Below are 15,437 nucleotides of genomic sequence, written 5' to 3' on the forward strand. Positions count from 1 at the left end.
TGAAAACTTCGATAAACCTCTTGGTACCTCGGATATTTCGACACAGCACGGTTGTGTTCAACAAAATTATAGGGAGGAATCGTGCTGAAAACAGCTAAGTCTTTCGGGAATATGTTTGACTTAATATGTCCTCTAAAAATTCGTCTTCTGATTTTAGTGTCTACGTTTGGGATTTAGGGTGCGTTCATGCATGCTATTGGTAAGTTTCATTGATGAAGGAGGTTTAGCATTACATTTTAGAAAAGGAAAATTACGGACGAGATACTCTTGGTGAAGTTCAAAAAAGGGAAAGAAAGAGGAGGCTTGCTTGTAAGTACTTCAAGGTTGGCGATCTCTACATCACACACTTTCCATAATTCTGAACAAACTTTTTCGTATTCGTTGCCGCTTCGTATATTTCGTGATTAATTATACTTTTTTTTTTTGTTGCAAATAATTGGAATATTAGCCGTCGTAACTCCACCATAGTTGGCGAAGGTCATCTTGACCTGGAGGGTTCATGTATGTTATACCTTAAAAGTTTATAATCTAGACTATTAAATCTTCTACAATAGTTGCCTTTCTAGGTTACATACAAGCTTTTACCCGCAATTTCTCCCACTGTTGCAGCCATACGTGATTTGTCCTATTACTCTATTCAGGCTAAATAGAAAAGTGACATGTTCAACCCCGCAAAATCTTTATGCCGATCTCTACACCACTCTTTCGAAAAGGACCTACACCACTATATTCCACGGATAAGTTTAGCACTTGGCTTGGCCTGACTACAAGAAGACACTACGCTGCCAGGCACAACAAAAATGCATACAAGGGATTTGCATTTATCCCATGCTTGACCTTGGATGATTGGCCCGATCAGCAGGAGCTTCTCTATCCAACATCTGCATATGCAAAGGTTTTATCCTCTGATCCGCCTCTTACCGTAAGTTGCAGAAAGTTTACTTTAGGCGATATAGCTGCTATATGGGGCCCCGGATTTTCTTATGGAGAATGTTGTTATAGTATTTAAGTGCCGCTTGATTCCGGATTCCAATGCTCTAATTTCGCACACTTCTTTTTGGCTTGATCTCTTGTATTTGCTTACATGTCTTTCTTGGAGAACTTCATGCGGTGACCAACAATTCAACTATTGGCATTCAAAATGACATCTTCCAATCTTTTTAGATTGCCTCTTTTTCTTACTTCGTTGACATTTCTTTTGCCGTTGATTGCTGCACTAGGCCAAGATCCAACAATCACAACGACAAAACCGACAAATAGTACATCTTCTCACTTGCAGATAGCAGGTAAAGGACTCAATGCACAAATATTAGTAAGTAAAGAGGAATGGTGGGGTGTGTTGAGAGTAGCGGAGGATTTGGCTGGTGATTTAGGAAAGGTTGTGGGAGAGAATTTGACGTTGGCTTATTGGGATGGAAATGCTGGACCAAATGTTTCTGCAGGAAGTTCTGGTTTTGGTGGTGGTGGTGGTTCAGGTGGTGATGGAAATGCAAATGGTCACCCACCACCTGAAGGCAATAATGGTAATGGAGAGGGAGGAGTAGTTGGTGATATCGCCAACCCAGGTGGTGATTCGGGACATAACGCAACGGTTGGTAGTAACGGCGGCGGTGCAATCGAGGTGCTTTATACCTATAGAGCACCTACTAACGATGTTAATGTAAGTTTGTTTCCTCTGTCAATAAATCTCTAGACCTAGAGATAGACAAGCATGTCATGTCACACCCAATTGGTTTACAGATAATAATTCTTACACCAACATAGTATACCGTTGGTCTAGAACAAAACTTCACTGGAGCTACTCTACATCCATCTGATCCTTCATCTACTGTCCTTATTGTAGGGACTCTCACACAATCGCCACTGATCACCCAACTTATCTCATCCGGTCTTCTAGACCCTAATCCCATCAAAGGAAAGTGGGAAGCCTTTATGTCCGTCATAATTCAAAATCCTCTTCCTGGTATCCAGGAAGCAATGGTGATCGTGGGAAGCGATCTCCGAGGTACCATATACGGACTTTACGATGTTAGTGAACAAGCAGGTGTCAGTCCTTGGTGGTGGTGGGCGGATGTTCCAATTAGGAATCAAGATGGTGTTTGGGCTTTAAATCCAAATGCGACACAGCAACATGGACCGGGACAAGGACCACAAGGAGGATCCGGAAAAATAGGTCCGCCACCTGGACCTCCGAGTGGAGGGATGCAGATTTTGAAGATTCAGGATACACCGAGTGTGAGGTATAGAGGATTCTTCTTGAATGATGAACAACCTGCATTGACGAATTGGATCAAGTAAGTTTGAGTGTTGAGATCAGAAAGACATGACTGCTGATAATAATAGTGCCAATTATCCAAAAGGAAAATATGGTCCTGGATTTAATCATTACTTCCACTCCCAAGTTTTTGAACTCCTACTAAGATTAAGAGCGAATTACTTCTGGCCCGCTCAATGGAATAGCATGTTCAATGTAGACGATTACGCTAATCAACCATTGGCCGATGCTTATGGAATTGTAATGGGTACAAGTCATACAGAACCAATGTCGCGTGCCACAAAAGAATGGTCTACTTTCGGCAAAGAATATGGCGGAAATGGACAATGGGAATACGACACCAATAATGCATCGGTCGCGCCTTTCTTCAAATACGGCGCTGAGCGTGCTGCTCCTTATGTTGCGAATACTCTTTTCACGATGGCTATGCGTGGATCCGGTGACACTGCTTTGTCCTTGACTCAAGCGCAGGCTATTGCGGTACTAGGGGATATAGTGACGAAACAGAGAGAGATATTTGGGGAAGTATATGAGGGGAGGAATGTAACTGAGATTCCGCAAATGTGGTGTTTGTATAGTGAGGTTCAAGGATATTATGAGGCGGGGATGACGGTTCCAGATGATATTACTTTGTTATGGGCGGATGATAATTTTGGGAATGTAAGGAGGTTGCCGTTGGCTAATGAGACGACTAGGAGTGGTGGTTCTGGTTAGTATATTATGGAGTTTGTTTTGGAGATAGAGATCAGCTTACTGACTTTTTATGAAATAGGTGTCTACTATCATGTGGATTATGTTGGGTCTCCTCGGGATTATAAATGGATTAATACTATTCAACTTGAGAAGACTGTTGAGCAGGTCAGTAATGTCCCAATTATCTCGGTCATGGTCGTAGAATTCTAACTAAATATACCAACAGATGCAACTTGCATCTGCTCGTCAAGCAAATCGCATCTGGATGCTCAATGTAGGTGATTTGAAACCCCTCGAGATCCCCATAAACCACTTCATGGATCTTGCCTACAATACACCTCAATGGGGGTACGATTCCGTCCCCACATGGCTCAACTTATGGGCAACTCGAGAATTTGGCCCTGAGTACGCTTCCAATATTTCAAGCATCATGGACACATATGGTATGTTGGCTGCAAGACGAAAATACGAAAACATCGATATGACAGTTTATTCGGTAATCAACTACAACGAAGCTGACGCGGTTCTCGCACAATGGGACAAATTAGCCCAAGAAGCTCAAGCTGTCTATAATAAATTGGGAGATGATTGGAAACCAGCTTATTATGAGATGATTTTACAGCCAGTACTTGGAGGGCAGGTTGTCAATCAGATACATATTGGTGCGGGTAAAAATGCGCATTATACGCAGCAGAAGAGGAATGCTGCCAATGAAGTTTTCCAAGAGGTATTGGAGGCTTTTAAGATGGATCATAATTTGACACAGAGATATCATAATTTGCTTGATGGGAAGTGGAATCACTTTCTTGACCGTAAGTCTACCCTCTTTTCTTCCCATTTCATCATGATAGCACACTTACAATTGCACAGAAACCCATCTCGGATATGATTACTGGCAACAACCAATGCGTAATGCTCTCCCTCCAATGTCCTATGTCCAAGATCTCGAGACTTCTCTCGCGGGAAACATCGGCGTCGGAATCGAAGGGTCAAATGCCACAGTATCCGGAGACGACAATTATCACACACTATCCTCAGAAGTATTGACTCTACCTCCCATGGACCCATATGGACCACAAACTCGTTACATCGATATCTTTGCTCGCGGACTCCTCGGTTGCAGCTGGACCATCAACGCCTCTCAACCATATGTTCATCTCTCCCCAACTTCCGGTACAACCGGCGGCTCAAACGGCACAGACACCCGCATCTACGTCTCCATCGACTGGCCCTCTGCACCCCCAGCCCCTAATAGCACCATCGCAACCCTCCTCATAACCTCCTCCTGTGAATCCGGACAGTGGGGAAACTACGGACCCCCCTCTGTCCTCCTCCCTGTAAACAACACTCTCGCCCCCTCAAACTTCACGACCGGCTTCGTCGAGTCCGACCTCCACATCGCCATCGAAGCAGACCATACCTCCTCCTCAACCTCCGTCAACGGCATCTCTTACATCACCCTCCCAGGTCTCGGTCGCACCTCCTGCGGCGTAACTCTCTCCCCCGTCTTGGCCCCCACTCAAAACACCACTACCGGCCCCGTCCTCCTCTACAACCTCTACACCTTCACCCCCGTCCCCCTCGCAAACATAACCCTCTTCATCTCCCCCTCCCTAAACCAAAACGGCAGAGAAAGAACCCTCAAATACGCAATCGCCCTCGACGACGAAACACCACAGATAATCCAATTCGTGCCCTCGAGCGTTTCGACGGCGATTTTCCCCGTCGGATGGGCCGGCGCGGTCGTCGATAATGTCTGGGGACAGACTAGTGGGAATACGACAACGACGAGGCATACGGCGTTGAAGGTTGCGGGGGAGCACACCCTGAAAATTTGGGCGATTGAACCAGGGGTTGTTTTTCAGAAGGGTGGGTGATTTTCTTATCTCTTCCTTTTCCCTTCCTTTTCCCCAGCGACTGAAAATTCCTCACAACATAACAACATATCATAACATAACATAACACAATATACTAATTCCCCCAACAGTAATCATAGACCTCGGAGGCGTACGCCAAAGTTATCTCGGACCGCCCGAAAGTTTCAGAATCGGAGGCGGCGAAGCTGTCGGGAAAGCGAAGACTAATTTCGCCGGGGTGGATGTTCGGAAGTGGGCTAAGGGTGTTGTTTAAGGAGGAAGGTTAGGAAGGAAAATGCTGGTACTTATTTTTGATGCGCAGAGTATATTGTTATGTGCCGTTATCGTTTTCGGGAATCGTCGAAGAAAATTTTATAGAAGTATTGTTTGATATCTCTGATAACACGCTCCACGTTCTACTTGTGCATCCCAAACGATGATGAATAGATGTGGTTAATGTCGATATATATCCTACTTACACTGGTATTCCACACCGTCTGGTTAATCTGAGCTTAACAATTGCAAATAGTTTAAGTAGTTAATCATTAATCAATATCTCTATATACAAAACTGGTAAACTTTATTCCATATCATCATATCCCGTGTATTATGGTATCATATGCTATATGTGCCGTCTAGCCCTTCCTCGTCTTCTCTCACTAAAAAAGAACCGCCATAATCTCATCGTTGAACCCTCTCTCTCGTCCTCCATCACTCCTTCTTCCTCCTCCTTATTAACCCCCCCAGAATCTTCTTCTCCTTTGGCGCAGCATAATTCTCTTCCTCCACATTATGTTTCTCAACAATCGTTAGGAAAACCTGATCCAATGTCGTTGGACTAACTGAATAATACTCCAATCCAAGCGCTTCCCTCTGATCTTCTAATTTCATAATTAATGATCCTATTCCTGAGTCTCTTAGCTTTGGCTCGTCGGTACTAGTTCCAGTACTGTGGATCTCGTCTTCGTCTAATTCGCCATCCATTTTCATGCCAGATTGCTTGGAAGAATAGCTAGACACCGGTACTGAGAATCGCATTTGACCATGGAAAGTTTTATCTTCGATGACTGCATTTCGGAAGTTATCATCGATCCAAGCTTTCAGAGTCGAAATCTCATCATCGGTAGTATGCGGTGCACTTTTAAGAACCAAATGAACATAATAAGAACCACCAAATTTACTTCTCAGCCGATCGGAAGTACCCATTGCCAACATCCTTTTAGCCATGATACCTGCACGATCAGCCAATGCATCAGCTTCTTCCATACTATGAGTTGTGAGTAAGAGTGAACGGCCTGGAACGACTGAGGCAAGGGTTTTCCACATGACTCTCTTTGCAGCAGCATCCATACCGGAAGATGGTTCGTCGAGGATTAGCACTGTTGGGTTACCAATTAAGGCGATTCCGAGTGACAACTTTCGTTTGTTTCCGCCGGAAAGTTTGGCCGCCATGCGGGAAGCAAATGCTTGCAGACCAACAGCGGTTAAGACAGCTTGAACATTATGTTCGACGTCTGGAACGCCTCTTACGCGGGCATAAAAGGCGAGGTGCTCTAAAACAGTCATTTGATCCATAGCATCGAATTGAGGACAAACTCCCAAATGAGCTCTGGCATTGGCACGATGTCTGTTGATTTCAATGTTCTCCACAAAAACATTTCCTCCATTTTTGCTTGGTTGGATATCACCACGGATCAATGATATAGTAGTGGACTTTCCTGCACCGTTTGGTCCGAGAAGTGCGAAAACTTCGCCACGCTTTATTCCGAATGTTATATTCTCAACTGCAGTTACTGATCCAAAACTCTTGGTCAGATGAAGAATTCGAAGACCGTCATTTGATGAGTTGACTCGGACAAGTTCATCAGCAATTTCTTCATCCGCAGGAATTTCATTATCAGTTACTGCGTTAGATGACTTGCGATGCCTTCGAAACCAAGCAACTACAGAGCCACTGTCATACCATATCAGAATTGCGAAGAGTGCAATTATCTGAAGGATCAAATATAAAATCGGCCCACCATATTGCAGGATTCCTCCCGGGTAAGGTGCCAATTCTTCGCCAGAGCAAGTGGTAGAAAACAGATTCAATGCGATGAACATTGCTCGGATAAGACTTCCCATTGGTGTGAAAATACTGATAACGAAATGAACAACGAGAAGCGTTGAATCTATCTTGTTGATTGGAGCATAGGTCAAAGTACACAAGTAACCAACTAGATAGATTAGGAACATGACCGCTTGCCCAGCAGCTGCGAATGCAAATGCTGAAAGTTGCGTGGTGGCAAAAAGTGACACCACGTATGATAATAAGATCGATGCCAGACCGAACAGAACGAATATGATAAATAAATAGCCGACATGATACCAAACTGAAGATGCAGCTGCAAAGATTATGACACTCAAAGCACTCGAGATGAGAACGAGTATGAGATCAAAAGCAACGTACGAAAGCCATAATGGTAATGACCGAACACCATTGGAATACTGAAGACTTCGAATATTCCTGGTTCTTTCGACGGTAGGGTACAATGAGAAGAATCCTGGATACGCAGACATTGCAAGACCAAAATAGACGACAAGTTGTAATGATTTACCGGTGGAGGGTGCCCATGGAATATCAAATTCAGAATATTGTGTGGCAATAGATATATTAGTGAGCATGATGTCCATGACATTTTGACCCCATACAGCATTAAATATCTGACCGTTGCCTTTATACGCGAGTGTGGTTTGTGAACCACCGTTATCAAGGAAAAATCCTGATGGAGTGACATTGGCGAAATTTTGATCAATGTAGCTGTTGAATTGAGTCAATGTGTCGACTCTATGAGTGTGACTTTGGATTTCATCAGGCGTAGGCAGCAATCCAAACAATAAAGGTTCAAACAAAGAAGTAATTACTTCTGTCGAAAACCTTGAAGACGGTCCGATAACAACATCATACTTCTCAACACTGAAGAGATTTTCTGAATCAGAAATAGAAACTCTGTCGGTTGGAGTACAGCCGGCACCATTATAACCTTGTAGGAAAAGAGTTACGAGACCGGCTGCAATGATTGGTACAAGGAGAGCTGCAATGTAAGGCAGGTAATTTCGTCGAAGAACAGTCAGTCTTTTTCTGAATAGAACCCAGGCTTGCCGGAAGAAGCCAATATTTTGCCCGGTATGTAGTTCCAACGCTTGACGCTCGTGGGTACCAACCATTGCGAGTTTTGTAACAGTATCCTTTTCTTTTCCAGATTGCTCATTGTCAGATGATAAGTTTTGGATGAGTAGACTTTCGTCGCTTTCGGCACGAATCTCGTCGGCTAATTGTAAAAATACATCTTCAATCGTTGGTCCAGATAATTGATAATCTGTGATGCCATCTTCCTCGAGACGCTTAATGATCTGAGCGGCTTGCTTGGAGGTTGGTGCTACATAAGTCGTTTGGCCGAACGACACGTGCTGCTTTATGCCCCCAACCTGAGGAGGCTCTTTGTGTTCGTGACCAGTAGGAAGATTGATGCGATAACCGCCACCTAACTTCTCCTTCAATTCCACAGAAGAACCTTCCGCTCGAAGTGTGCCTTTGGACAATATTGCGATACGGTCGGCGAGAAGATCTGCCTCATCAAGGAAATGTGTCGTCAAAATAATAGTTCGTGAACCTCTTTCGGCCAGAAGAATATCCCAGATCTTTCTTCTACTTAAAGGATCCAACCCACTACTTACTTCGTCCACACAACATACCGAACTTCCACCAGTAAACATCATTCCTAATTGAAGTTTCCGCTTTTGACCACCAGATAGAGTTTTCGATTTTGCGCCGATCTTTCGGTCCAAGTCAATAGCTTTGATCAACTCTTTGAGAGCTGCTTTGTTGTCCCGAGGTCCTGTGGATTTGAGGCTATTGAAGATACGAATATGCTCCTCTACTGTAAGTTCATTCCATAGCACATTCTTCTGTGGAGCAATACCCAATCCTCCTGTTCCATCGACTGTGATATTCCCACTAGTAACGGTATTCAATCCTGCGATTGCATCCAAGGTAGTACTCTTTCCAGATCCGTTAGCACCTAGAAGGACAAGAATTTGACCTTTACTTGCAGTCAAACTCAAATCGTTGACAGCGACGACAGTAGCTGTGGGGATCTTGGTAAATCCAGCTGTCTTCATTCGAAACCAATTGGGACGGTAATGTTTTGTGAAGTTCTCCAATCGAACGGTTTCCAATGTGTTAGACCCAAGTGATTGTGCATGCTTTTCCGAGCCTTGACCAACAACTGAACGACCCTTGGAAGTTGTTCCGAAAAGGGAACGTTCGACTAAAGCCCCAATGATTGGATAAACAAATATCTGAATGATCAAGAATACCCATAGGGCAATTCCCGGCAGTGACCATGGATTGTTTGGCGCAGCTTGTACAAGGTTGGCGCCAATATTTTGCCTTTCAAATCGAGCCATGAAAACAAGGAAAAATACATAATTACATGGAGCGAAAAGTAAACTCAGGATTGCCACAGTCCCCGAGTTTGTCTTATCTATGACTTGAGTAAGGACACCGAGTAGGAGTGTGACAATTGCAAGAGTAATTCCACTAAGCTGGGCTTTCTTGAAAAAAGCAGCACCAAGGATAGAGAATGATGTTAAGGATAAGCCGGCCAGAACATGAAATATAATCACAATAGCCATGGAGGTTTGGGCAAAGACTCCTACTCCTAGAACCACACCCATGATGATCCATCCTGGTATGTAAATGATATCAAAGGCTAGATGATATGAAAGTATCCTAGCTACTTGAGGTTCCCACCTCCGTAGGTTCGGCATCATAGCTTCTAGAAGTTGTGACATTCCAAGCTCTCTCTCAGAGGCAATGAATCCAGTCAAATGATATGTAACACCAACCATACCAATCAAGAAAGCAACTCCAAGGATATTGATGATAGCAGTTTGGTAATTTGTCCGAATTGCAGTTTCGCGTTGCTTCTGAGTCTGGCTAGTATACGGATATTCGTTAACGGTAGTGGGCAACGCATTCTGATCGATTGTTGTATTTCTCGAAGCAATTGCATAATCAACAGCACGCTGCAGTGGCAAAAGGAAGAGTTCGGCATCGTTTTTATCTGTCGTCACATCAATCTGGGTGCCGAACGCGCCATCTGCTCGCATGGTATAGTTCCATATTCCTCCTGTTCCTTCTGAGGGCGAAGAATTGAAAACAATGGCACCATAACAAGATGTTGCTCCCCTTAGACTACTTTTGCAAATATCCAGTAGTTCAGCCTCAGTCGTCAAACGTTTCACCTTTGCCCCAGCAACTTCAGCCTGCGAAGTTAAATCAGCAATAACATCATCAACATCCCCTCCTATTAAACCATTGTTAACAAATGCTAAAGTATTTCGTCCACCTGTCGCAGCCCGGAGCCCTTCTTCTAAAGTTCGAATGGGCTGGCTAGAGCCAATCCCGTAAGTTGAAGGTGGTATGAATAAATTCCTGGCATAACTAAGAAATACGATCAAGGCCACTGGTAGGATGAATGTGCGTATGGACGTGCTAAAGGCATGTCGATTGACCGTGATAAGGAGATTCTTTCCAGTCAAAGTTCTAACTTGGCGGAGTAGTCCCATGGTAGCGACTGGGGCCTTTTCGTTGAGGAATTAGATAGATATACTCGAGCGCATGCCTGTATGTGTACGATGATCGTCGAAGGGATATATTGAATTTGAACTGTATTATATTAAGGGTAATGGTCGGGAGAAGTCGACTTTATCTCGTCACTGACAAAAGAATGTAGGCGTTCTTGTACTGTGTGATCAATCGTCGTGTCAAGGCCAAGGGGTCCAAGAGGCCAAGCAAGAATGAAAGAAGGCTGTGTTGAGTGCGATGCAGGCAAATATCACGGCTAAAGGTAAACACGATGACGATTAGATATTAATTAATAAACGAAATTTTGATAGATGTAGTTGAATTCTTGTGTAGAATGGTAAACACAAAAAGGATTACAAAATCGGTATGTACAGAGAGATAGACTGAAACAAGAAGAGTAGAAGAGTAGAAGAGACATTAGACAGATAGACAGATAGAGTAGGCCAGGTAGACCAGGTAGACCAGGCCATGTCGATATATGAAGAACCGAAACCGACTACGAAACAGGATCTCCATCGAAAATTCGCAAAGCGATGTTGAAAGGCCCAGTCATAGAATTGCCAAATATGGAAGGAGAGTAAAGGACGGGGAATATGCGGCAAAATCCAGACAAACACGGGATGAAAATGAAAATGGAATATTGCCCAGAGACACCTAGAGACCAACCTGCATGCTTGGAAAGTAAGAAGGAAAAATTGAGAAGAAAAAAAAAAGAAATATAATTTATTATTGTCCAATCAAAGATGTTAATCTTAATCATTCTAACCGACATCCGATATCGATATCGGTACCTCGGCATACCGGCTCGGTGTACGGAGTAACCTCAACACCGTCCGCCACAACGCGTCAATGCAAGCCACAGAAGCAGCTTCAGACTAATAGTTATCAGCCACTTACTTGGTTTCTAGATCCTTCACAAACATCACCATCGTTATTTCGATCAACTTCAGCAGTCTTCTCTCTAAGGTTTTGTTCCTCTGACTCTATTTCCTGAAGTAGCATAGAATTCATGCCAATGGTCTCTACCTCAGACCATACGATATCATGACCAGTAGTGCTGGTACTCATCAATCCATCTGCCTCGTCTTTCTGCTTTAATCATTCGGCTTCTTGGCGTCGTCTGTACTTATTTTCACTGGTTCTCTATGTTCAAGAAGCTCATTACACTGTCCACCTGTACTTTGCCCGTGCTTTCGCTAATGGCCTCGCAATGGCACAGCCAAAATTAGATTTCTTTCTTTTCTCAAGCGGCTCGGGGTCACATCAAGTGTGTTTGATTTTATCCATTAAATTCTCTTGCTCTTCACAAAAGATTCAAGCAACCTAAGACTCGGCTATGTTGATCGCCAAATCGGGTATGGAGTCCCTCTAGTTGCCACATCTCAAAGTCCAGAATTTCTATTTCCTTTGAAGCATCTGGCGAGTTTGCCTGATCGTTATTGAATCCTATATCGATCAGTTCATCAAACCGTGATTGAAAGATTCACATTCTTTACCGTCCGTGTGCTTGACGCGGCTTTTGAGAAGAAAAAATTCCCTGCTTTCTCGCTGATTCTATCAAATCTTCGCGGGCTGCTCTCTGCATGGAAGCCCTTATAATCCGTGCGAAACCAAGCATCTTGGTGCTAAGAGTTTGTGTTGTCTTGTTTTCATTACAATGGTTGACACAAACAACATGGAATATGGTGCATTGTAGGTCCAAATGTTCAATCTCCAAGCGCTGTATACGGCAGACTTATATTATGTTCGATGAAATGCACTCTAGACTATATTCTTTGCGGTGTAAGGTCTCATTGTTATCGTATTCGTATGTTTTCAAGGGACTTTCCATCATTTTCCTATGTATGAAGAGTAAAGTTGTAAAGTCTTCGCTTTCATTTGTCCCTACCGATTAGTTTGGAGATTATTCAAATTTCTTCCTACAATTGATTTTGAAGATGCACCCCTAAAGCCATCACCAAATAATGATTAGTATTTAACTATTCTCTCATGCCCAACCAATTTGCAGTGAAACTTCTTGTTATATTATCCACTATGAAGAGGTTGACCAAGCTTTGAAAATGCCCAACCTCGATGTTCTGAATCGTTAGAAACTAACTGATGACTGTTACTTTCTCCGTGAATTATCTCTAGATTCTTGTTCAATAAATAATTAAGAGGTATGAACACACATTTGGACACTTATTGGTTTTCGACTCATTTACTCGAAATGCCGACAACTGAAATCCCGTAGGTGACTCTGTTCTCTGTCCATATTACAATATTCATTTAGTACGATGTCATATTTTATGAATCTGACTTCCGAAACGAATACTATCTGTGAATGGATAGCTAAGAAATCTGTTACATGACTCCAATACCCACCCCTCATCAACTTTCGAATCATTATTTCAAGATATCAGTCGCCAAAGAATTACATTTTTCCGCTCAAATCATACCATTCAATGAATATTCTGTTTTATTCAACACATTTTACCTTATGAATGACTGTCATCTTGGAATTACTCACCACTGTGATGTATGAAAAGTCTCATTGGTCAACGGTGGATGTTAGTATGAGTCCAGAACATACTTATCAGCATTCTGAATCATGAGAAGTCAGGTTTAAGTGACAAAATCCCTCAATTGACTCTATTATCTCCTCAAGTCGTAATGTTCATAGAATTCACAGCACTATTTGATATATTTGACCTTGAAATGACTACCAAATGGTGATCCATTCTGAAGATCGATGCCTTGAGAGCCTCACCAATTGTGCTCAAATAGGTCGGGGTTTCTCCTTTGCTTCAACCTTTTCTTTTTCTTTTCTCTTCATCAACCAACAACATCTCGATCACGAAACCTACCTTCACCAAAGAATCAAACTTTACGCATTTCAAACACAAAGTACCTCTTCATCTATCTACCTTCAGATACCTTCATCAACCCATATCTACTTACTCTCCATTTACACATACCGACATTCTACATCCCTGTGGTGGCAGAATCCGTGGTTGACGAAGTGATCCTTTCGTAATTGCCATAAATTCTACAATACCTTTGTTATATATTGAATAAATCGTTTTTAAAGTATTAATATGATCAATCTAAGTCTCTATACCTTACGAAGCTTATTCTAATCAATAAGTTCTTAGTGAATTTCTTGAATTCTGGAAGGTTAATTGAAAGTTTCGGCTTGAAGCAACAATTATCTGTCAAGTAGAAAGCTTCTAGATTTTATTTGCTTTTTAACCCCTCTCTCTCTTCCTCTTCTTTTTCTTCTAAATTGATTTCCTATTAGATTTCAATAAAATAATAGAAAAGTTCTTTTAAGTGTTTCAATTAGAATCTATTAAGAATTACTAATCTTTCTATTATACTTTTATCTTGAATTTTTTATTGAATTCGAATTTATTCATATAAAGATTAGAAACAAATCAAATTCTTGCTTATTTAATACATTATGTATTTGTAGTATAATAGTAAAGCTTGTGATTGAAGAATAAATTGAAAGTGATATACTTCCAAAAAAGTCTATTCCCCTTTAAACTTTCAGCTAATGCTTTTTATCCACCCTCTAGCTCCTACACTCGCTCCCCTTCTCTTTCTAGCTCTTATACTTGCACCTCTTTGTCCACCTTATCTTCAACTCTAATCTTCAAAAGCAATAAGACTATATAAAGCCCTTATTTTCTTTTTTCCTATTGAAATTCAATAATAAACGGGTCGCAAAAAGAACCGATTTGATTTGTTAATAATGAAAAGCTTTATTCATTATTAACGAATATATATATCAATATTGTAATGTACGAAATAGAAATTTGTATGGGGGTTTATATTGAATTTCTCTTCGTCCAGAATATTAACTTTGCCATCACAGGGCATACATCGATCCACATTTCCACCAACTCACTACACGAGCTCATAATACATCTTGTTACCCCTCATCGTCAAAGTATAAAGCCTACTTCAAGACAACTTGCTCCCTCGAACATACAACATGCCACATCAGCAGTATGACGAAAATGGAAAAGCATTGGATCCAGAAGGTCACCATGATTTTACAAAGATAGAAAGCAGCGTCCACTTTGATCCTAAAACCAGACATGACGATATCAAATCTGGTAAGTTCCCTGCGCAGATTAGTAGAGACATGGATCATGCACGCCAAATGGAGGAAGGTCAGAGGCAGCGGGAGAATGAATGAAGTCAACAAGCAGGCGGCAGTTCCAGTGGTGATGGAAAGGGAAAGAAAGCCCAAGGATTCTACGATCCTGTGAGGAGCATCGTGGACACAAAAAAGACCGATGTGCCCCGATGAAACCGCGAATTCCAATAGTAATTGCATCGACCATTCCAGCAGCAATAGAGAAATTTGTCCCTGGAAAGATTTCTCACTTGTACAAAATAACATTTCCTTGACATCGACGTAGTGCGTCATTCACATTCTTTCACATATTCTTGACTTTCAGCAGGATAGATCACAAAAATAGACATGAGTGTTTGCGGAGGACTCGGGGAGTTCTGGCGCAATCGGAGTTCCACATAGAGGAACAAAAAGGGGTATTGAAAATAGGCGATTTGCGACCGTTACACTCATTGTATTTACACATCTTTTGTTTTTGGGCATTCCTTATAGTAGCTTTACCTATTATAGCTTCTAATATGACGATCTTGCTCTATGTCTGCGTCTTTGATGTTTTAATGTGATTCATATGCGAAGCTCCCAATACTTTTCTGACCATTCAGCTTTTATTTGACCGATTCATTAAATTATACCTTTCAGATCTCAAACTTTAGTCTTTTGGGAAGCATTTCATCTCTCGTTTCTCCAATGCATCGAGTTTTAAGGTCATGATCTTTTCACATCCACAGCAGTATCATACAACCTTTACACCAGGCTTCTCATAGTGTAATGATGCAACCAAACTTCGAGGCTATTGGCTGGAATCTTCACATCACAGCTATTCTTGTATGAATTTAAAGTCCGCTTCAGTAATTC

At 42.1% G+C, this 15,437-nt stretch overlaps 4 protein-coding genes across 4 annotated transcripts; 2 read left to right on the forward strand and 2 right to left on the reverse strand.

Annotated features, from left to right (window-relative positions):
• Positions 1–682: 682 nt before the first annotated feature.
• Positions 683–5,098, forward strand: Bfra_009139 (putative glycoside hydrolase family 115 protein; the record flags this gene model as incomplete). The annotated part of the gene is made up of 8 exons (XM_037339490.1): positions 683–922; positions 1,280–1,660; positions 1,765–2,294; positions 2,344–2,984; positions 3,048–3,133; positions 3,195–3,780; positions 3,839–4,837; positions 4,956–5,098. The coding sequence occupies 8 exons, from the start codon at positions 683–685 to the stop codon at positions 5,096–5,098; spliced, it is 3,606 nt and encodes a 1,201-aa protein (XP_037191056.1).
• Positions 5,099–5,535: 437 nt separating this feature from the next.
• Bfra_009140 (putative abc transporter protein) lies at positions 5,536–10,437 on the reverse strand (the record flags this gene model as incomplete). Its single annotated transcript, XM_037339491.1, has 1 exon — positions 5,536–10,437. One exon carries the CDS (start codon positions 10,435–10,437, stop codon positions 5,536–5,538), a length of 4,902 nt encoding a protein of 1,633 aa, XP_037191057.1.
• Positions 10,438–11,759: 1,322 nt separating this feature from the next.
• Bfra_009141 (uncharacterized protein) lies at positions 11,760–12,074 on the reverse strand (the record flags this gene model as incomplete). The annotated part of the gene is made up of 2 exons (XM_037339492.1): positions 11,760–11,902; positions 11,969–12,074. 2 exons carry the CDS (start codon positions 12,072–12,074, stop codon positions 11,760–11,762), a joined length of 249 nt encoding a protein of 82 aa, XP_037191058.1.
• A 2,361-nt stretch (positions 12,075–14,435) lies between these two features.
• Bfra_009142 (uncharacterized protein) lies at positions 14,436–14,756 on the forward strand (the record flags this gene model as incomplete). The annotated part of the gene is made up of 2 exons (XM_037339493.1): positions 14,436–14,559; positions 14,656–14,756. The coding sequence occupies 2 exons, from the start codon at positions 14,436–14,438 to the stop codon at positions 14,754–14,756; spliced, it is 225 nt and encodes a 74-aa protein (XP_037191059.1).
• Between the last annotated feature and the right edge of the window lie 681 nt (positions 14,757–15,437).

The sequence above is a fragment of the Botrytis fragariae genome (genome assembly GCF_013461495.1).
Source record: "Botrytis fragariae strain BVB16 chromosome Unknown tig00000101, whole genome shotgun sequence".
NCBI classification, from domain to species: domain Eukaryota; kingdom Fungi; phylum Ascomycota; class Leotiomycetes; order Helotiales; family Sclerotiniaceae; genus Botrytis; species Botrytis fragariae.